General features: G+C 43.7%; 1 protein-coding gene across 2 annotated transcripts in view; it reads left to right on the top strand.

Annotated features, from left to right (window-relative positions):
- Positions 1-22,382, top strand: part of PRKAG2 (protein kinase AMP-activated non-catalytic subunit gamma 2) — a 38,318-nt gene extending 15,936 nt beyond the window's left edge. For both annotated transcript variants that reach the window (XM_034639756.1, XM_034639761.1), the window contains exons 4-11: positions 5,573-5,618; positions 7,167-7,221; positions 8,205-8,331; positions 11,487-11,652; positions 11,996-12,033; positions 13,569-13,715; positions 16,677-16,770; positions 21,256-22,382. In XM_034639756.1, the coding sequence (XP_034495647.1) occupies positions 5,573-5,618; positions 7,167-7,221; positions 8,205-8,331; positions 11,487-11,652; positions 11,996-12,033; positions 13,569-13,715; positions 16,677-16,770; positions 21,256-21,287 (705 nt within the window). In that variant the 3' untranslated portion in view covers positions 21,288-22,382. The remainder of the gene's footprint in view (positions 1-5,572; positions 5,619-7,166; positions 7,222-8,204; positions 8,332-11,486; positions 11,653-11,995; positions 12,034-13,568; positions 13,716-16,676; positions 16,771-21,255) is intronic.
- The last annotated feature ends 514 nt before the right edge of the window (positions 22,383-22,896 follow it).

Raw genomic sequence — 22,896 nt, 5'->3', positions numbered from 1 at the left:
GTGTACAACATAGTGATTGGATATTTTTATACATTACAAACACAATTAGCACAATAGGTCTAGTTACCATCTGTCACCATACAAAGTTAATTATAGTTTTATTGACTATATCCCCATGACTTATTTATAACTAGAAGTCTGTACCTCTCGGTCCTCTTCACCTGTTTCTCTTGTCCCTTCACCCCCTGCCCCTTGGCGACCACCAGTTTGTTCTCTGTATCTTCGAGTATATTTCTGTTATTTGTTTGTTTCTTAGATTCTACGTGCAGTGAAATCATATAGTATTTGTCTTCTCTGACGTATTTCACTTAGCATAATTCCCTCTAGGTCCATCCACATTGCCGCATTTAAATGGCAAGATTCTGTTCCTTTTATGACTAATATTCCCCTGCGTGCGTGCACGTGAGTGTGTATTTGTGTATTCATCTGTCAGTGGACACTTCGGTTGCTCCCTTATCTTGGCTATTGTAGATCATGCCGCAGTGAGCATAGGGGTACATATATCTTTTCAAATTAGTATTTGCGGTTTTATTTTTCCCAGAAAAATACCAGAGTGAAATTACTAGATCATATGGTAGCTCTGTTTTTAATTTTTCAAGAAAAGTCCATACTGTTTCCCACAGCGGCTGCACCAGCTTACATTCTCGCAACAGTGCACCGAGGCCCCCTTTGCTAGGTGTCCTCGCCAACTCTGTTTCTTGTCTTTTTGATACTAGCTGTTCTGACGGGCGTGAGGTGATAGCTCGTTGTGGTTCCGATCCCCATTTCCCCGATGGCTAATGATGATGAGCATCTTTGCAAAGGCTTGTATTGGGGGCCAGTTTTTAAGCTTTGTTGGACTGCTAATCTTTGTTCAGTTCTGTTACTTAGGGATCTCTGTGGAATTCCCTGGACCTTCCATTCTGCCTGGTCAAGACGCAGTCTCTTCCGTTGTGAGTCTTGGCCTGGCCTCGTCCTTTTGCCCCGGGCACGCGCCACTTAGCACTCAGTCAAAAACGGAAGGAGCTCCCTGCACCATCTTCTCTTCTCGTACTGGACAGCTCCTCCTCTCTGCTGTGCTGCCCACGGATTGCACTGGGCTCTGCTCAGACTTTGATTTCTGTCTCCCAAACCCAGCGGGTGTGTCGTGCCCTGGCTGGGTCACAGTCTAGAGAGAGATGTGGTGATCGTGGGGCTCGGTTTGTTTGCCTGCCTTCTCCCGGGGGTGCCGTCCTGCCCTGCCGATTGCCCAATGTCTGAGAGCCATTGCTGCGTGTATTTTGCCCCATTTTCTAGTTGTTTGCAGCCGGAGACCAGTGTAGCCCCGTCCCCTCCGTCATGGCTGGTAGAGCCCCATGGGTACTTTCCATACCTCTCCATGCTGTAATGTTGATTGCAGTACGAATTCCAGTGTCAACTTTCACTGAATACAGACTATTTGGAGTTAATACTGAGCTTTTTACATAAAATATAGTTCCATTTAATCTGCCCTTATTTTTGTTTAAAACAAAATGAAGAGGAAAAAGGAAAAGCATTCTTAGTTTTTATGCCGAGGCGCCATCCTTCGCCGCTGCCTGTGGTGTGCACCCTGCCGGCACCCATGGTCCGATGAGCCCCCGTCTGGGTCAAGCAGCCCAGTTCTGTTGTGACGAACCATCGTGCTTCTTGTTCCTCTGACAGTGTCCTGGTGTCATCACCGTGCCTGGAGAACACTTCCGCTGTTTTATAGAAACTGAGTTACCAGTTGTTTTTAACACTTGGAAAATGTCATTCCATTGTCTTTTGGCCTCCCAGTGCTTCGGGTCAGAAGTCAGTAGAAATGTGTATCCTTCTGTCCTCTGGATGGTCCACCGTTTGTTTCTGGTTCAAGACTGTCTTTCCCTCGGTTTCAGCGCTAGCAGCCACGCGCCTGCGTCTGGTTTTCCTAGTCTGTATCCTCCAGGGCTGCTGCATTTCTAGGATCTTCTAGGTTGGCTTTTCACCTAATTTGGGAAGTTTTTGCTGTTTCTTCAGATATCTTTTCTGTCCCATTCCTCTCCCCTGGGACTTCAGTCACATGTGTATCAGGCCACCCGACGCTGTCTCTGACCCTGTGTTGTTCTTTCCAGCTTTACTGTCATTGATCTTACCTGTGCTAATTCTTCCTTGGGTGATCTCCAGTATTACTTTCAAACCTTATTCCTGTTGAATTTTCAGTGAGATTGGAGCTTACACTTGAAAGATTTTGTAGGGTCTTTGTAAAATTTTCTATGGCTGATTTTCCACAACATGGAAATGGAACTTTTTTTTTATTCTTTATTTAAATTCAATTTAGTTAACATATATTGTATTACTAGTTTCAGGGGTAGAATTCAGGGTTTCATCAGTTGCATATAATACTCAGTGTTCATCACTGCAAGTGCCCTCCTTAATGCCCATCACACAGTTACCCCATCCCCCAACCCCTCCAGCAACCCTCAGTTTGTTCCATTGAAGAGTCTCTTATGGTTTGCCTCCCCCTCTCTCTCATTTTATTTTTCCTTCCCTTCCCCTATGTTCATCTGTTTTGTTTTTTAAATTCCACGAGTGAAATCACATGGTATTTGTCTTTCTCTGACCTATTTTACTTAGCGTAATACCCTGTAGTTCCATCTACATCATTTCAAATGGCAAGATTTCATTCTTTTTAATGGCTAATATTCCTGTGTGTGTGTGTGTGTGTGTGTGTACCACTCTTCTTTATCCATTCATCTGTCCATGGACATCTGGGCTCTTTCCATAGTTTGGCTATTGGGGGCATTGCTGCTATCAACATTGGGGTGCAGGTGCCCCTTCAGGTCACTCCGTTCATATCCTTTGTAGAAATACCTAGTAGTGCAATTGCTGGGTCATAGGGTGGCTCTATTTTTAACTTTCTGGGGGAACTCCACACTGTTTTCCAGAGAGCCTGCACCAGTTTGCATTCCCACCAACAGAGTAGGAGGGCTCCGCTTTCTCCACCTCCTCGCCAACATCTGTTTCCTGACTTGTTCGTTTTAGCCATTCTGATCCATGTGAGGTGGTATCTCCTTGTGGTCTTGATTTGTATTTCCCTGATGATGACTGAGGTGGAGGATTTTTTCATGTGTCTCTTGGCCATTTGTATGTCTGTTCATGTCTTCTGGCCATTTCTTGATTGGATTATTTGTTCTTTGGGTGTTGAGTTGGGTAAGTTCTTTATAGATTTTGGATATTATACCTTATCAGATACATCATTTGCAAATATCTTCTCCCATCCCATAGGTTGCGTTTTAGTTTTGTCAGCTGTTTCCTTTGCTGTGCAGAAGCTTTTTATCTTGATGAAGCCCCAGTAGTTCATTCTTGCTTTTATTCCCCTTGCCTTTGGAGACGCATCTAGCAAGAGGTTGCTGTCTGTGTTCTCCTCTAGGATTTTGATGGATTCCTGTCTCACATTTAGGTCTTTCATCCATTTTTATTTTATTTTTGTGTATGGAGTAAGAAAATGGTCGGTTCAGTTTCATTCTTCTGCATGTGGCTGTCCAATTTTCCCAACACCGCTTGTTGAAGAGACTGCCTTTTTTCCATTGGATATTCTTTCCTGCTTTGTTGAAGATTAGTTGACCATAGAATTGAGGGTCCATTTCTGGGTTCTCTATTCTGTTCCATTGATCTGTGTCTGTTTTTGTGCCAGTACCATGCTGTCTTGATGATTACAGCTGTGTAACATAGCTTGAAGTCTAGAATCGTGATGCTTCCACTTTTGGTTTTCTTTTTCAACATTCGCTTAGCTCTTTGGGGTCTTTTCTGGTTCTTTACAAATTTTAGGATTGTTTGTTCCAGCTCTGTGAAAATTGCTGATGGTATTTTGATAGGGACTGCATTGGATGTGTAGATTGCTTTGGGTAGCATAGACATTTTAACAATATTTGTTCTTCCAGTCCATGAGTGTGGAGCGTTTTCCCATTTCTTTGTGTCCTCCTCAATTTCTTTCATAAGTGTTCTGTAGTTTTCAGAGTACAGATCCTTTACCCCTCTGGTTAGACTTTCCTGGGTATCTTATGGTTTTTGGAGCGATTATAAATGGAATTGATTCCTTGATTTTTGTTTCTTCTGCTTCATTGTTAGTGTATAGAAAGCAGCTGACTTCTCTGCATTGATTTTTTTATCCTGCGACTTTGCTGAATTCCTGTATTGTTCTAGCAGTTTTTTGGTGGTCTTTGGGTTTTGTACATAGAGTATCATGTCATCTGAGAAAGGTTGGATTTCTTCTTTGCCAGTTTAGATGCCTTTTATTTCTTTTTGTTGTCTGATTGCTGACGCTAGGACTGCCAGTACTATGTTGAACAGCGATGGTAATAGTGGCATCCTCGTCGTGTTCCTGACCTTAGGGGGAAAGCTCTCAGTTTTTCCCCATTGAGAATGATATTAGCTGTGGGTTTGTCCATATATGGCTTTTATGATATTGACGTATGTTCCCTCTATCCCTACACGGTGAAGTTTTAATCAAGAAAGGATGCTGTATTTTGTAAATGTTTTTTCTACATCTATTGAGAGGACCATATGGTTCTTGTCCTTTCTTTTATTAATGTGGTGTATCACATTGATTGATTTGCAGATGTTGAACCTCCCTAGCAGCCCAGGGATAAATCCCACTTGGTTGTGGTGAATAATCCTTTTAATGTACTGTTGGAGCCTATTGGCTAGGATCTTGGTAAGAATTTTTGCATCCATGTTCATCGGGGATATTGGTCTGTAATTCTTTTTAGTGGGGTCTTTGGTTTTGGGATCAGGGTAATACTGGCCTCATAGAAAGAGTTTGGAAGTTTTCCTTCCATCTCTATTTTTTGAAACCGTTTTTAGAAGAATAGGTGTTAATTCTCCTTTAAATGTTTGGTAGAACTCCCCTGGGAAGCCATCCGGCCCTGGACTCTTGTTTGTTGGGAGGTTTTTGATTACTGTTTCGATTTCTTTGCTGATTATGGGTCTGTTCAGGTTTTCTGTTTCTTCCTGTTTCAGTTTTGGTCATATATATGTTTCTAGGAATGTATCCATTTCTTCCAGATTGCCTAATTTGTTGGCATATAACTGCTCATAATATTCTCTTATAATTGTATTTCTGACGTTCTTTGTGATCTCTCCTCTGATCTCTCCTTAGCACAATTTAACCATTTGTCCAAATTAAGAGTTGCTAAAAATTTTCTGTATCTTTAAAAAGGAGGAATGGGTATGTATGTCCATATATGTTTTAAAATTTAAGTGTATCAGAAATTTTCATATTAAAATAATGAAAATATTATAGCTATTTTTTTAATTTAAAGATTTTTTATTTTTTTAAGTAATCTCTGCACCCAGTATGGGGCTCAAACTCATGACCTCAAGCTCAAGAGTCACACACTCCACTGACTGAGCCAGCCAGGCACCTGTATTATGTTTTAAATCTAGAAAACATTTATCTTCAAAGAAATGTAGAGCATTTTATAATTTATATTTCCAGTATTTCTGAATTATCTTGTTTCCACCTGCTGAATTATGGAACTCTGCAGTAGGTTATGAAGTAATTTTTCTTATGTTGCATATGTTAACATTTGTAAATAAGAATTTTTCTTATTTGCAGGTACAGATTTATGAATTAGAGGAACATAAGATTGAAACATGGAGGGGTAAGCACAATTGGGTGTTAAAAATCTTAATATCAGAAAAAAATGTTCTTAGCGTGTAAAATATATTTTAACTTCACGGATCCTTCTCTCTCTGCTTAATAAACTACATAATTAAAACATTTCTATTTAAATCTCAGTAGTGTACCATTACTCTTACAAGTGTGATCCATTCTGTTGAATGGACATTAATGGAGAACCTACACTAAGTCCGTGTACTAAGGCTGGGACATAAGGACGAATGAGCTCACCCAGGCCCAGCTGCTGCCCCGAGGGGAGTCACCACTCACTGCTGAGTGTGGCTGTCCTTGCCCACAGATGTGTCTCTATATAGGAAATGCACCAGGGGGATGCCTCCTATGCCTGACAAAGCAAGGATGTGTTCTTAAATTTAATAATTATTTCTTCACAAATTATGGAGAAACATAGAACAAATGAACCTTAAACTGGAAGATTTGGATAAATCACATGGAAAAATAACCCTTTAAAATCAGAGCACCTTTTCTAAAATGGAGCCATTTTTTAAATTCTCATTCTATGGCTGTGTAATTGTTCTTTGACCCATCATGCTGGATGGTTGGGGTGGATTGGACAAGGTGGGAATCACTGAGGAAAGCAGTCTGACGGACGTTGAGGAAGGGGTTGTATAGGGGTCTCAGAGAAAAAGCCTGGGTAGAAACGGAGGGACCTGTAGACAGAAACATGTTAATTAAAAATTGAAAATCTGCAAAATATGAAGGTCCATTAGAAATCTCTAAAGGGCAGGGGCTCTTTTAATTCCCTCTGACCTGTAAGTTTCATTGAATGGTACAGTTGATTTCTAACGGCTTTATCAAGTCAAACCATACACAGTCAACATGAAATCTGTATCTTAGCACTGCCCATTATGAATATATAACTTAACACTAAGAGAGGTACTTCTTATCAAATTCTACTATATAAGTCATGTTAGACCAAGATTTAAGTGTACTTCCAACTTGATATTACATGGTATCTGGTGGTAATAATGGGAATGTCAGGCTGTTCTTGAACGCCTTCTGTATAGAAACCTCAGGAAGGCAAATTATAATGGATCTTTAGAAAGATAATTTCTATAGATGACAAAGATCCCCAAGATACAGATTTTGAGCATTAGTTTGGTAAAATAAAACTTAAGAACGCCTAAAGAACAAAGTTTGTTAAAACCTACGGAAATCAGTTTTAGAGGATTTCATGAGCGCTTCATCTCTGGAGGGCAACTGTAATTGGGAGCATTCTAGTGACCTCTGCTGGTATTGCTTTTTACACCCAGTTGCTTGCTTTTTCTTCTTACAACATATGTTGTAATACTGTTTTTAGATATTTAATTTTTCCACAATGGCAACATCCTGAAAATAGTTCATATGTTGTGTAAAATAGTCCTAACTATAATTTATACGGCAGTGTTCGGTAAATTAGATTTTATTTCGGTTTTTAATCCTAATTGTTATCTGTAAACTGAAGAGTAATTTATGTGATAATTGCGAACAGCAAATGTGTTACTAATTGCATATTTTCTTTCTATAAAAACAGAGCTTTATTTACAAGAAACATTTAAGCCTTTAGTGAATATATCTCCAGATGCAAGGTAAACGTGTAAAGTTTTTCTCCTCTGAAAATTATTCATTCAGATTGTTTTGTTTTCATGATTGATAGGGTTTTTTAGTCTAGATAGGCGACAGCCTCCTTAATTTCTAATATTAAATTTAATAAATTTAGAGAAATAGGAATCAGCCATTGTTTGTCCAAAGGATTGCTAAGGGGCTGGAAAGACGGTCAGACTAAGCAGCTTTAAAACCAACCGCGTGGGGAGCTTGTTAATCCTGCATGTTCCCGGGCTTCACCTCCGACCTGCTCACTGGCCTCTGGAGGTGGTGCCCAGGAATGGGCATTACAGCAGCTCCCCAGGCTCTCCTGTACCCCGACATGGAAGGGCCATCTCCGTTCGACACTGGTCCGGAGGCGGTCAGAAGAACGCGCTGCCCCCTCGGTAGTGTTCTAGCACATACCTTGTGATCCAGGCCTTCTGGGACGGCTCTGATACGTTTCCACGTTGTATGAAAATATCCTGCAAACTCTAAGCACCAGTGAGAAAAAGTGGAATAGTGATTTTTATTAGTTTATTTCTAAGTACAAAAAACCCAGATAGACGCACCGGTGTCTTGGTTGGCAGCCCCAGGAGAGGCCAGGGCAGCCCAGAAGCGGGCTGCATGAAGTCGGCTCCTATGCGGCGCACGGGCCACAGCTGCCCGTCACTGCTGGTGCCCGTCGCTGCAGTCCTGGGGGTTCGCCCTGCCGTCTCTCAAAGAGCAGCATTAAACGCGCTACTAGAAACTGCTCTCCTAGAGATCTGTAGCTCGCACTCGTATCTGCGATTCACAGAGACTGAAAAATGAAAACATTTGCTGAGATAGCCAGTTTAAAACTTTTCCAAAACACAGTTTTAAGTCAAGTCAACCTTTTATTGCTACGATGTAAAAACACTGAAAATGCTTCTAAAGTAGGGGTGCTCCAGAGCGTTTTGCAACTTTCTTTAAAGCCTCCTAACAACTTTGATGGCTTTTCCCGCAGCCTCTTCGATGCTGTATACTCGTTGATCAAAAATAAAATCCACAGATTGCCAGTTATTGACCCTATCAGTGGGAATGCACTTTATATACTTACCCACAAAAGAATCCTCAAGTTCCTCCAGCTTTTTGTAAGTAGTTTTTAGTGTTTCTAAAGATGTAGTCGCATCTACTTTAATTACTCCAAGTAAATTGGCTCCTGTCACCTCAGTAGGAGACGTTGTTAATTCTGGCGTTGGGATTGTTAGGAGGTCTCCATTTCTCAACTTACTGCTATTTAAATTGTACATTCTTCAAGTTGATTCCAGTTAAAAAGCAATCACCTTTCAGTGCAAGTATCAAAATAATAAAAACACTTGGAATTCTCTATTTAAATTAGAATATTTTATCACTTAAAATATGAGCAGTAAAGCAATTTGCAAGTCCGTCTAATTAAAAAAAGTGCTATGGAAGATAAATTGAGTCAGTATTTATAGCAAATTGCATTATGATGCTTTATTGGTATCATGGTTCTGGAAACATTCAAAAAATACTGTCCCCAGGATTATCTTATTATAAATTGCAGCAATAGAAAAACACAAAATGTATAAAATTTTGGCAAGAGACTACCATGTTGGTCCAAATTCAGGCTATGTTATCTGTAGGTTTTCTCAACTGCATTTGGAATGAAATGTCTTCATAATCATCCATAATATTGGCCTCTTTGGTCAGTATTTTTTAAAGGAGGCTCAGAAGGACCAGAGTTTTGTTTTGTTTTTTTACAAGAGGGCTTTAATTTTTTTCCTTTGGATTACGTGCACTGAGTTTGAGGTTAGAAATAGTTGGTCAGCTGTGACCAGTAGGAGTCCTCATTCGTGGCTCAGAAATCACATGAAGTTTTGTTTTTGTTTTTGTTTTTTTAATATTTTATTTATTTTAGAGGGAGGACAGAGGGAGAGGGGGAGAGAGAATCCTAAGCAGGCTCCACGCTGAGTGCAGAGCCCGTCGCAGGGCTCCATCTCACGCCCCCGAGATTGTGACCTGCACTGAAATCACAGGTCAGATGCTTAACCTACTGAGCCACCCAGGTGCCCCGTGAAATCATTTTTCAAAAGAATTTAATAGGCGCTGGGGCGCCTGGGTGGCACAGCAGTTAAGCGTCTGCCTTTGGCTCAGGGCGTGATCCCGGCGTTATGGGATCGAGCCCCACATCAGGCTCCTCCGCTATGAGCCTGCTTCTTCCTCTCCCACTCCCCCTGCTTGTGCTCCCTCTCTCGCTGGCTGTCTCTATCTCTGTCGAATAAATAAAAAATAAAAATCTTTAAAAGAAAAAAAGAAAAAAAAATTTAATAGGCACTAAAAATCTACATCACATTAGCTTTTCCCTCTCCCCCTACACATTTCCGTTAAGGAAATGAGCTCACATTCTGGGGTGATGCAGTGGAGTGGACGCTCCCTCTCCTGGAGCTCCGCCTCCATCCTGCCAGACAGAGGCAGGGGTTCAGACATGGGGAGAAATCTTGTCCATCAAGCCAGTCCGAAAACTAACACTCTCCGTGGTTAAATGCTAAGGAAGAAAGTAGGAAGTTTACTGAAAAGCATGCAGTTTAGTGGAGAGACCGTGTCAGGGACAGTGAGGGACGTGTGGAGATGGCTGGACAGACATCACCTCTGTCGTGCGCAGGCCCGGGGGGGGCCGTGCGCTGCTCCGGCTGCTGCCTCAGCATCAGGGCTGAACGGGACCCAGGCTGGGGCCGTGTATTCAGGGTCTGCAGGTGCCAGGCTTTTAGCTCGTCTGCCCCTCAGAGAGCAATTGTTGTAAAATAACATTAATCGTGAGAGCCAGGGACTCTTACACATTTATGACATGGCAGCTACTGTCCTAAGCACTTCACAAGACACAGCTAATCCTTGCCTCCTCCCTCTCAGGTAGGTATTTTGATTAATCCCATTTTATAGGTGGTGAAACTGCGAGGTGGAGTGACTTTGCAGGTCACCGCTGGCCAGTGGCAGAGCGGTTCCTGCCCCGCGGCCTCCCTCCCTCCGCAGCCCTGTCAGCAGGCCGCGTGGTAGCTCCTTGGCACAGAGGCGCCTGGCTCAGAGGATTAAACCTGCCCCAGGTCTCCCAGACATGACGAGCTTGAGTCCAACCCGTTTTCGAGGCAGACGAGGAATAACAGCTGGAGGCAGGCCTTGGTGTTTTCTCTTCCATAAAGAGTAGAGGACGTTGCCTCTGCCAGTACTGCCTTATATTTGGGCCAATATGGTAATTAAATTGTGCTCTTAGAATATTCAACTAGAGGTTTTCAGATTAAAATACCGAATTTTAAATAAATTTCAGACCCTGATTTTTACCGAATTGAAATCATTTTCTGAGAAAAAGTGGCTTTACCCTTAGAGACATTTGACAGCTTAAGCGTACAATATGGAACAGGGGTTATCCTGCATCAAGATGGGCTAGATGACCTAATAGGTCTTTCTTTTTTTCTCTAAATTTCTAGGATTCTCATGATTTGAATATTGATGAACTCTTTGACTTGAACATTTTGTTTCTTCTAATTGTTCATCTTTTCCTGATAATTATAAGGTACACCAGGAGGACGGAATCAACTATACCCTTTATACAAGGTGGATTTTTGAAACCATAGACCTTATTTTGTTTTAGTCAAACATGACCCTAGACTTCTCTCTTCTGACTTCTTCCTCCTCTAAAACAGCCCATGAAAAGAAAAGTGAACTTTAAAGCTTCTTTTAATTCTGTTCGGTTGGCTTGGTCTTTGCTCCCAGTAATCACAAGCTGGAGTCCTCCAGAGGAGAGTTCAGGATGCAGGGTGGGATGGGGTGAGGACCAGCTTAGCCGCAGCTCAGATCACCCCCATCAAACACGCTGGGTTTGGAACTGTGTGGGTTCTTCATAAATAATACTTAATGCTGACAGCAGGACCAGGAATTTAACATAAATAACGAAGAATAAAGGATTCTTGGGTGGCTATGGGTCTTGATTTCCAAAGAGACCGCTTGTTCCCTCTTCCAGCCAGGTTTTCAGTGAGTGAAGGGAAGGGGAACGTTACGATGTGTGTGTTCTGCAGTATTTTACTAAGTAGTTAAATATAAGCTTAGAATAGAAATCGGTTTGAACAAAAACTACAATTCTTATATGTAACATTTCCATGTTAATTCAGCCAGCCAGGTAGACTGGTAGAGAACACTAACTTGAATTTGTTATAGTTTTTCGTCCAAGTGTGGACATGTGAACATTAAAAGGTCTGTTGGGCTCTAGAGCATTTGTATTTATCTTCCTGTTTAGATGTCTGATATGCCAAAGCCTGCCTTCATGAAGCAGAACCTGGATGCCCTTGGAATTGGGACCTACCACAACATCGCCTTCATCCACCCAGACACTCCCATCATCAAAGCCTTGAACGTCTTTGTAGAAAGACGAGTGTCAGCCTTGCCTGTGGTGGACGAGTCAGGTCTGTGGGTTTGGTCATACCAGGGCCAAGGAGACCATACTTTGTCCTCTGGGGCAAACTTACTGTTAAATGGTCAACAGATCGGATGGGGTGGGTGGTGGGCAGGGGTTGGGGATGAAAATTTAGATCTGGTAGATCAAGTCAGCACCAGGGAGCACTCAGGTTAATGAGAATTCTAACTGGCTTATTTTCACATTTTCCATTAAGATGTGATTTCATGTTCATTTAAAATTAGATTTGTTATTAGCAATACTTAATTGCTAGTAAGTGTCTGATTAGGATGGATTTTAAATGTTACTTTTTGTCTCTAAGACATTTTTCTAACATCTGTTTTCATTTTTAGGAAAAGTCGTAGATATTTATTCCAAATTTGATGTAATTGTAAGTATTTTTAATTTCGTCACACCTGTCATCTAGAATGCATTTAAAACATACTCATTAATCTGTTTGCGTTTTTCCCAAATTTAATAGCTTTTGCAGATATGTGATCAGAGCATTCCGTAGACTGTCCATAGTAATTGTACTTAACGTTCACTGGCTTAGCAGTGAATAATATATTAGCATTTTATAGGGGCGCCTGGGTGGCACAGCGGTTAAGCGTCTGCCTTCGGCTCAGGGCGTGATCCCGGCGTTATGGGATCGAGCCCCACATCAGGCTCTTCTGCTATGAGCCTGCTTCTTCCTCTCCCACTCCCCCTGCTTGTGTTCCCTCTCTCGCTGGCTGTCTCTATCTCTGTCGAATACATAAAAAATAAAATCTTTAAAAAAAAAAATATTAGCATTTTTATAGTTGTCTTTTCAGTACATGGCTAGTTTATCCAGCACTCCAGCATGTGTAAATATTTTAAATGGTCCTCTTTCCACTCACAAGACATTATTCATTCTGCCAACAGGCAAGGGCTTAGTGCACACGTGAATTCAGGGATCCCTTGCTAGATAGATCCCATTGTTTGCTAATTGGGAACAACTGTTCTAAAGACAGCAGCATTCAGGAGAATGATTTGAAGTCCTATTTTTTAATCCCTGGTACTGTAAATCTACTGGAGGGAGTGCCACTTCTTTCCACAGGCTGCTTTCCTTCCCCCATTCATTTTAAATGCACTTCCTTAGGGTTTTATGGTATTTCTAAGAAATTCTAAGAAAGGGAACTGAAACTCTGATAGCCCCAAATGTGCTCATCCTTTTTGGCCGTAATGTCGGTCCCAGCGTTAAATATTTCTTTGCAGCCAGCTGCCTCAAACCCTTTTGTTTAATGTATTCTGCTTAACGAAGAGACATCCAGAAACAGGCACTTGGTTGAGTCGGGTCGTCCAAGGCTGAAGCCGCGTGGGTCTGTGGGGCCTGTCCAGCGCTCTTTGTCCCCCACTGCTTGAGCCCAGGGGCTCCCCAGGCTCGGTCACCCTGGGGCGCTTCTCACCCTCTACAGATGTCCATCCGCCTCTCCAGAGACTTTATCCACTTGGGCTCTAGAGCCTCCCCGGGAAAGAATGGGGGTTCTTCCGCAGGACAGGCTGTCCCTATTTCACAAGGTTGCTCCACGATGCAGGTATATACCTCGCTGTAAGCGTCCGTTACTATTGGTGATGAAGTAATGCTAAGGGCAGGTGATAACCTGGCATGGTGGGACTCACATAAGATGAACGTGAATGTTTTTTAAAAAGAATGTGAATTGGGGCACCTGGGTAGCACAGTCATTAAGCGTCTGCCTTCAGCTCAGGGCGTGATCCCGGCGTTCCGGCATCGAGTCCCACATCGGGCTCCTCCGCTGGGAGCCTGCTTCTTCCTCTCCCACTCCCCCTGCTGTGTTCCCTCTCTCGCTGGCTGTCTCTCTGTCACATAAATAAAGAAGATAAAATCTTTTTTAAAAAAATGTGAATTGAAATGAAAGGATATGATTCATTGTTACTTTATTACAGAATCTTGCTGCTGAAAAAACCTACAATAACCTAGATATCACAGTGACCCAGGCCCTTCAGCACCGCTCCCAGTATTTCGAGGGTGTCGTGAAGTGCAGTAAGCTGGAAATCCTGGAGACCATCGTGGACCGGATAGTGCGGGCTGAGGTGAGGCAGCGGGGCCGCACTCCTCCCTCCGTCCCCACCCCTGCCCCACCGCGATGCCCCAAGTACTCACTGGCCGGGGCGCTGGGGGGATCCTGAATTGCAGGAAGAGCCAGGGAGACAGAAGCAGGGTGTCGGATATCGACTTTCCCTCCAGAACCTCGCGTGTTCCCTGACGCGTAGGGCATCTGGAAATGTTCATTGAACTGATAAGTCCTGATACCATAGTTGAATCAAACTGGTAAGAGACTTTCATGGTTTAAAAAATACACAAGAAGACAAATGTCCCAAGGCCTTTAAGTTCCATTAGGGTGTTGATGACTTTGAAGTTAAAAATGTGTGATTATATAGTTTTAACAAAGTGAAGGACAAATCAGAATTATCTTTTGATCTTTTTAAGTTAGTTTTCTCTCTTTCCTGATTTAGATGATAGTAGACAGTCTAATAATGTCACCTCCTGACCGTCAGCACTTGTGTGCCCTCGTACTTTACTGTGTGTAGGATTTGGGGGTGTACTTAAATGAAAGGTGAGCAAGATCACTGAATAACACATCTAATTCAATATACCCTCTCCCCAAATCATTTCTTTCCTTTCTTATTAAGGATAGGAATGTTCTCCCGTTTATCACTCTCTAGGACTAAAGGCTGCAACTGTGTTCTTTCTGGAACAATCCCTGAGTAGGCAGAAATGCATTCATAATGATACGTCTGCTCTGGTACTTTTTATTATAAATACGAGAATGCAGTCTAAGAGGAAATGTCCCTGATAATTTTTTAAGCTAGCAGGCGACCCTAACATTACATATGAAGTAGGGTCGCATCAGAATACAGCCCCCTTGCTGGAGCCGTCAGACAGAAACACAGCCCCATTTTCATCATTGTGTATTGAAGACTGCCGCCTTGCCTTGTGCCCACCTTATGGGGGTCCCCCACCCCCATTACCTCTGCTGTGGCTTTTGGAATGTATTTTACTAGCATCTCAATATGAATCCTTAACTTCTACTTGAATTTAATATCCATCACTCGTTTTCCAAAGAGTTTTCATTGACTTAGGAACACATCTTAACTTACTGAAGTCCTTAGAATTATGTGCCTTTTGAAGATCAGAGGTAATGATCCTAATTATTTATAAGGACAATGGACGCCCATATGTTAGAATCCCTCGTAACAGTGAAACATGTTCTAGAAGAGAAAAAGCCAGTTACTGTATATCGTATAATTCTATGCATTTACATGCATATATGTGTGTAGAAAAGAGGCTAGAAGGGCCCACAGCGCAGTACTGACAGTGGCTGTTCCTGGGCGGCAGCGCTCTGGCTAACGTGGCGAGCACGGACAGCACGGTGCTCCTCCGCTCCGAGCTCTCTTGTTTGAGCGTATATTACTCTCAGGTAAAAGAAAAATGGTAATTGGCTCGGCCTCTCAGTTTATCTGGTGAGCAACAGATATTTCTTTGTGATAGGAAAGGGGTCATTGAGGAAAATAAAGATGTAATTCAACGCTTCTCATTATGCATCTTGACTTTTTTCCCCCCATTAAAATAATTTCTTTCATCCAGTGGCTCCTTACCAGGGGACCAAGGCCAATTTTAGCTTAAATATAGCTCTTGGAGAAAGGGCCTACAGTATCAGCAACGATTTGGTTTATTTATATGACATAAATACCACACCAGCTTTTTGATACCCAGGAGCATTCACTAGTTTAGACGCGGCAACAAGGGACAAGGAAATGTTTTTGGTGGTCATTTCTGCCTGGTAGAATTAATTCTCTGGGTGAGATGCCTACCCCTTGACCTTCAGTAGTTCAAAAGAGAGTTATTTAATTAGCATTATTGAACGTTAACAACAAATTGTGTCTCCCATAGACTATACAGCATTCTCTGCCCCTAGATACAAGCCATTTTAATGTATAATTATAGTTCAATAATTGGATTGTATCACAGGATTATTGAAGACCCTAAGGTTTTTTTAGAGAGATTTTTAAAGTTTAAGTCATCTCCACACTCAACATGGGGTTCGAATGCAGGACCCCGAGATCAAGAGTCGCAGGCTCTTCTGACTGAGCCAGCAGACTCCCCTAGAGAAGCTTTTAAAAGTCATGTCATGAGAAAGAACAAAGTGATTTTTTTTTAACCCAAAGCAAGCTGAGATGTGAAAAGCATCCCCAACACAGTATCAGAGACAAACCTAAAAACAGACTTCCTTCCCTTTCCATCTCTTTCCTGTGCCCCTCACGGTGTGTGTTGAGGGGATATCTGTTCCATGGGGAGAGGAAGATCATCTCCAGGGCAACCAGCAGGCGTGTGGCCGCCTCAGGCCTCAGTGCTAAAGCTTGGAAGTGAGAGCTCAGAGAAGCTCGATGCCTGCTCACTCCTCTCCTATGTGAAGGATGCTTTGTTCGAGTAATACCTCACAGCACTGGCCATTCGTTTATAAAAGACCTGAGTAGAACATGAGATGTGAATATACTCTATTTCACTTTATTATGGTTCATTTATCCTCTGAACTATATGAATGTATTAATACATGAACTTCAGGGAGAAGAGACTATAAAACAGTGAACCGTGACCTGTTCTGTTCCGGAGTTCATTTGGACATCTTTCCCATGTAAATCAGTAGCGGATAGCTATTAGAAACTGAAATACTACTTTAAAAATGCAAAATTCTGTTTAAGAGAATATTATGGCTACATTGTACTTCATTGGTTTGGATTCTATCATTCCTATGTTAATATTCTAAAATTTTTGAACAGTGGGACACAGCTGGTGAATTTTTCCTACAAGTAAAGTCAGCATTGCATTTTAACTTTGGAGCCTAAGACCTTTCGTGGTTCTGGACACCATTTCTGTCTCTTATTTGTGGGACGTATTCCTTGTATAGTATATGAAAGACACATTTGCTAATACCCGTTGTAGGTGGAACCTTCTGTAAACTCTGACATGGGAGCTACTTTTCTCGTTTGCAGGTGCATCGGCTGGTGGTAGTAAACGAAGCAGACAGCATCGTGGGTATTATCTCCCTGTCGGACATTCTGCAAGCCCTGATACTCACGCCCGCAGGTATGCATCCCAGCTGCGGGCCTTTCCCTTAGCGCGCGGCCCAGCGGGGAGCAGGGCGGGGTGCCGCCAACAGCTGCTTCTCCGCCCATGCCTCTGCACCACGTTCACTTTCTGTGTGGCTGTTCTTTGTAGTTACACTGCTCTAGTTGGGTGAGAGAGAAAAGGTTACAGAAAGTATTCTTAGGAGCACCCTATCCACGACCACGGTGCCTGGATAATTGAGGTTTCATTGCCAGATTCAACCTTTTCCATTAAAAAACTAAGATCTCTTCAGTTTTGCTTCATTTTTAGGACTATTTCCTGGAAAACATAGGAGGGAAATTCATTGGGTTCTAACTATTGAAACCATCATCTATCCTTAAAAAAAAAAACAAAAAACCCCAAGTTGCTAGTGTTTTGAGAATATAAAACAGAAGACCTAAACACAAACTTTTTTCCATTAATTGTGTATTGGAAATTACACTAACTACCAAACAGCAAATGGCTAACCTCGTTTTCTGCCAGATCAGCTCTGAGCATGTGCTTAGGCCATAGTCAGGGAGCACGCAGGGAGAGGGGAGGAGGGAGCTCCAAAAAAAGAGGGGTTGGTGTCTCCTTTGTGCCATGTTTCATAGAGGTGGGATGAAAGGTCCTAAAACACCAGCCCTCTCTTTCTCCTCCCTTCCCACCCCCATTAAGCACAAACAATCCAGCCTTGGGCCAGACTGAGCTGTGCCAAGACAGGCCAAGACTGCAGACTAAGTCACTCCTGGGAGTTTCAGGTGTACGTCAAACAGTCAAGTGTGCATGTACTAGAATGAAGTCGAACTAGCCAAGACCAGGGTTCAGTTGGCTTGTAACCTAAAGATGCCCATCTTAGAGGTATCCTGCCACGGGGAGAAACCTCCCACCCACGCCGTGAGAGCACCAAGGACGTGACGCCCGTAGAGCAGCAGCACCTGGAGGCTGTCCGCAGAATCGGAAACTCTGTAGACGGGCCCTCGGACAGTCATTTTCAACTTCAGCTGTTAGGGAGCCTGAAATTCACGATAATCCTCATAATCATGAAATACTGATAAACTGACTAAGTGAATGTGAGACTGTGGACAGTATTATTTGTAATAACCCAAAACCGGAAATAACCCAGACACCTAGCAGAAGCCAACTGCATGACCTCCCACAGCACTGACCGTGATCACACCTTGCTGTATTCGTCCTCACACACGTGACATCGAGCGGAGGAACAAGACCAGTCCAGGGCGTGCGATGACGCTAACCGACAACGTAACACAGCTCCCCAGTGCACAGTGGGAAAAAGGCCTCCTCCAGGGCAGACTCATCCTTGCAGGCACATAACTTGGCACCTTCAGAAAAAGGCATCCCTTTCCCGGGCAGCGGGCTGGGCCAAGGCACACATGTGCCCAGCAGCATCAGGGTGAACTTCAGCCCTCCTCCATCCTGTGGCCGAGATTCTTTGTGCACTGCAAACTCAAGAGCAAACAAGTCAAGTTCTTCAGCCTCTTTATGCCTCGTGTCACAGGCCGTAAGAATGAGCATGTTGCCTGGGGCGCCTGGCTGGCTCAGGAGAGCATCTGACTGCTGATCTCGGGGTTGTGAGTTCAAGCCCCACGTTGGTATAGAGCTTACTTTAAAACATTTAAAGTTTTTCAATTAAAGTGAGAATGTTGGGCTGGATGAGTTTACATTTCTATCCACATTTGATATTTTAAAAATTCTAAGTCCCTAATACTGCTCTGTGGGGAGGAACCCTGTTCCACAACCAGAATTTGGGATGTGCGTTACCACAGAAATAACTTGCTAAAGATAGTAGTTGAATTAGAATTCTCTACCATGTCGCGTGTAGAACACTAGGAAAATGCTCCAAGGGAACATCTGGATCAGCACTCTCTTGGACCACAGAGCTGGCCTGCCTCAGATCAGCAGCCCTTGAGACGCTCACACACGGGTGGGACGGCGCGGTGTAAGCATCAGACGAGGAGTCCAGCCGGTTCGCCTGATGCCCCTCGTGCCCTGGGAGCTGCCTGAGTGGGCACGCTGCTCACCTCCTTTAGCCTCTGCCCAGTGAGCTGCAGAGCGAGCAGACTCGCACAGGCCCTGCAGCCCTCCAAGACTCTGACCTGAAACCAAAACCATGCACAAAGCCGTCTGTGCGCCGTGAGGCCCCGCGGGACCCGGGAGCCGCCCCACGGGGTGGGTGTTCGCGGACTAGTCAGTGAGAGGCCCTTTCAGAAAGCGTCCACCGTGACACGAAGAAAAGGTACCAGAAGTTCTTCTTTTCAACAGCTGACGGACACAGTCCTCCACTGAGGATGCTGATTCGCTGTAATGTTTCTCTTTAGCAGCTCCTTGTAAAACTCAGACGGTCCAAACGAACCACACGTGCACACACACCACCAGTGAGGCCGTCCTCTGAAGGCAGGAGCCACAGCTTGTCAGCCCCTTGTTCTTAGAGACTGTTCATCTCTTTCAAAAATCTCCTTGTGTCTGAAGCTAACACAGGAGAGCTGGTGAGATGAGCAAAAAGGTGGCGTTCCCAGCAACCTGTTTGGAAACGCGCCAGCCCGATAGGTGTTACGTGCAAACATCTACAGACCTAACCACTTTAAAACGTTCTCAGGAGTGTGTATAGACGCACATCGGACACGCTGCGGGGTCAGTTCCAGACCACAGCAGTAAAGCGCGTATAGCAATAAAGCGGGACCAAGGAATTTTAAAATGACAACGGACGTGCCTTCATTGAACAATACTTTATTGCTAGAACGTGCTAACCGCCATGTGAGCTTTCGGCGAGTCAGTCCTGCCGCTGCTGGAGGGTCTCGGCCGCGCTGCCGACCCACCAGGGTGCTGGGCGCTGGAGGCCGGCGGCGCGGCCGTGCAGGTTCCTAAGACAAGCGTGCGGTTCGCCGCCTCGACGGCTCGTCCGTCACGGTTTCTCTGCCGCGGCCGGTGCTGCCGGACGGCATTTTACCCGCAGTAGAACTGCCTTCAGAATTGGAGTCCGTCCTCCCGAGCCCTGCCGCTGCCTCGTCGGCTGAGCTGCGGTCACGTTCTCGATCCTCGGTGGTCGTTTCAAGCATCGTCTCGGCGTCTCCGCCAGGACGAGCCGCATCCCAGGAAGCCCCTTGCTTGGCGCGGCCCGAAGCAGCGGCTCCTCGTCCGCTCACGTTCGGTCCGGACTCTGCAGCAGCTCCGTGCCCTCTTCGGGCTCCACGCCTGNCGTGTGTTCCCCGGAGTAGCACTTTTTTTTAAAGTTTATTTAAGTAATCTTCCCCACCCAACGTGGGGCTCCAACGAACGACCGCAAGACCAAGGGTCACACACTCTTGCGACCAAGCCTGCCAGGTGTCCCTGGGGTAGCACTTTCGATTTCCTTCAAAAACTTTTCCTTTGCATTGACAGCCTGGCTGCTTGTTTGTTAAAAGAGGCCTGGCTTTTGACATGCCTTTCTCACACTAAGCTTAATCATTTTTAGCTTTTGATATAAAGTGAAAGATATGTGGTGGACTGTTCCTTTCCCTTGAATACTAGGGGCAAATGTAAGGTTGTTAATTGGACTGATTTTAATATTACTGTGTGCCAGGGACTAGGGAGGCTTGAGGAGAGGGAGAGAGATCAGGGAATGGCTGGTCAGTGGAGCAGTCAGAACACACACATTTATTAAGCTGCTGTCTTATGTTTGTGTGTGGTTCGTGGTGCCAGCAGTTAAAATAGTAACATCAAAGATCACTGAGGGGCGCCTGGGTGGCTCAGCTGGTGAAGCTCAGGTCATGATCTTCTGGGTCGTGGGATCAAGTCCCGTGTTGGGCTCCATGCTCAGTGGGGAGTTTGCTTGAAAGATTCTCTCCCTCTGCCCCTCCCCTCCTTTCCCCTGCCTCTTTCTCGCTCTCAAAATAAATAAATCTTTAAAAAAAGATCAGTGATCGCAAATCACCATAACAAGTAAAATATGAAAAACTTTGAAACACAGAATTACCAGAATGTGACAGAGAACAAATGCTGGTCGGAAGACGGCGCAGCAGGCTGGCTCGATGCAGGGTTGCCGCAAACCTTCAGTTCGTAAGAACTAATCTGCCAAGTGCAGTAAAGCAAAGCACAAGGAAGGAGGTGCGCTGTGTGACAGCAGTACCGTGCACCTTCACTACAACACACGCGTTCCTTCTTTTACAAGTTCTAGCAGTTCTGCTAGAATCCTTTTCTTTTTTCCAAACTAAATCTTGCATGTTTCGACTTCTGACATGTAGCACAGACTCCAAGTGGGCTGCTGTGACTGCAGGTGGGGGAGAGGCGCTTGGAGCCACCTGCTCGTCTCCTGTCCCTGCCTCCCAACATCTAGAATATTCTCCTAAGGCACTGCAGAATACGGTTTAAGACCACCNAGGGGGGGGGGGGGGGGGGGGGGGACCACAGCTGCTGTGTGTAGGACAGGCCCAGCTGCCACGTATTTTTCCATTGCTTTGACACTTTCATTTCTCCATCTCCCAACAGGTGCCAAACAGAAGGAGGCGGAAGCAGAATGACCACTGTGAGCGGAGAAGCCCTTGGAAGAGAACCTGAACAGAGATTCTGGGTCACACTTTGCCTCATGAACACTGACCGTGACAGAAGACAGTCAAATGGCTAAGAATGTATATCAGGGTTTAGTGATGGGTATTTTTTCCAGTGATATTGAAACTGAGCATAAGAAACAGAGTTTATGTGTTTGAAGATTCAGGCTTGCATTAAAAGACTGTTTTCAGACCTTTGTCTGAACGATTTCAAATGCTGTATGTTATTAAAGTGCACTGTGTCCTGAAATTTTTATTACTTTTCATTTCAAAGAATTCACTGGTCTGTAACAGGTAATATGACATAAGGCGAGTGCATGGCCTCTTCAGACCTAGTGCCTTATGTCAGAACACGCGACATGTCATCACCGCGGCCCATGGCAGCTGGAGCCACACGGTGCTGGGGCGTGAGAGTCTTTGGACCTTTACCAAATCAGTTTGTTTTCATTAGATTTGTCGAACAGTTGTAATTTGGATATAAATAATTACTTTATAAAACTTTAATGACAGTTTTAAGTGTTCTGAACTATAATGTAAACAAAACTGCTTTACAACAGCTTTATTTATTTTTACTTTCATGCAATTTTTTACACATCGTGGTGGGGAAGCTTCACCGTACCCATTAATAAACCATTGGTTGTTATTTTTAAATGGCAATTTTCTCATTTAAGTTTGGATCTGGAGAGGATAGGACTTCTAAAATAGCCACTGTTAGGTTTTAAAAGCTGAAGAGTCTGAAAGCACATGTGGAGACCTGCTCTGCTAGACTGGAAACAGGCAGCGGTTATGAGGAAACAAAAGTGCCGGGAAGATGTCTATTTTTTTCTTGTGTATTGAAATGTAAAATCATGACGTTTGTATGACTGCTGATGCGATTGTTTTTGTAAATTTTATTGTGGCATATACAGTATTGTCATATGGTTGAGAAGAAACACAATGTTTCCTAATGTAAGTGCTCTGAAAATGTCGACACTGTATATATATATATATGAGTATAGTTTGATTTTTTTGTTTTGGGGTTTTTTTTTTGGCAGATTGAAAAATTAAAATAAATCTTATTATCGACCATTTTGTTAAAGACGTTCTTTACCATGTCTTTCAGCACATATTCATTAAAAATCTGCACGCAGTTTCCCACTTAGATATTTCTCCCCAAATGAAGAACATGAATTCTATCCCTTTTTCCATCATCAGAAAAAAAAAACCCTTAATGACTTGATTCATAAACTTCACCTCTCTCCATTATTAAATAGAATTTAATGAAAAACTGGTGTGCAGATTTTCGTGCCAAGCGTCACTTTTTTGATCTCCTAAGAGGCCAAACATGAGAGCATATGGGTCCATTTCCCCATAGAAACAACTGTGACTGTGACTTAGGTTAATGATAATACTTGGGAGAAAGCAAAAAAGGCACAAAGCTCCTAAGACAGTTCTGAAACTCAAAGCCTGTTTTCATCCACCGCCGGTTTGCGTGGCGCACACGTGTGTGCACTGACTCCACCACGTGTGGGTGTGGGTTGTGTCTATTCGGCCTCAGAACACGGTCTGGGGCCATTTACAGAGAGATGTGTTGCTGTTTTCT

Source organism: Ailuropoda melanoleuca, chromosome 1 (genome assembly GCF_002007445.2).
Source record: "Ailuropoda melanoleuca isolate Jingjing chromosome 1, ASM200744v2, whole genome shotgun sequence".
NCBI classification, from domain to species: Eukaryota; Metazoa; Chordata; class Mammalia; order Carnivora; family Ursidae; genus Ailuropoda; species Ailuropoda melanoleuca.
Note: the sequence above shows the minus strand (reverse complement) of the source record. Positions and strands in the feature narration are given on the sequence as shown.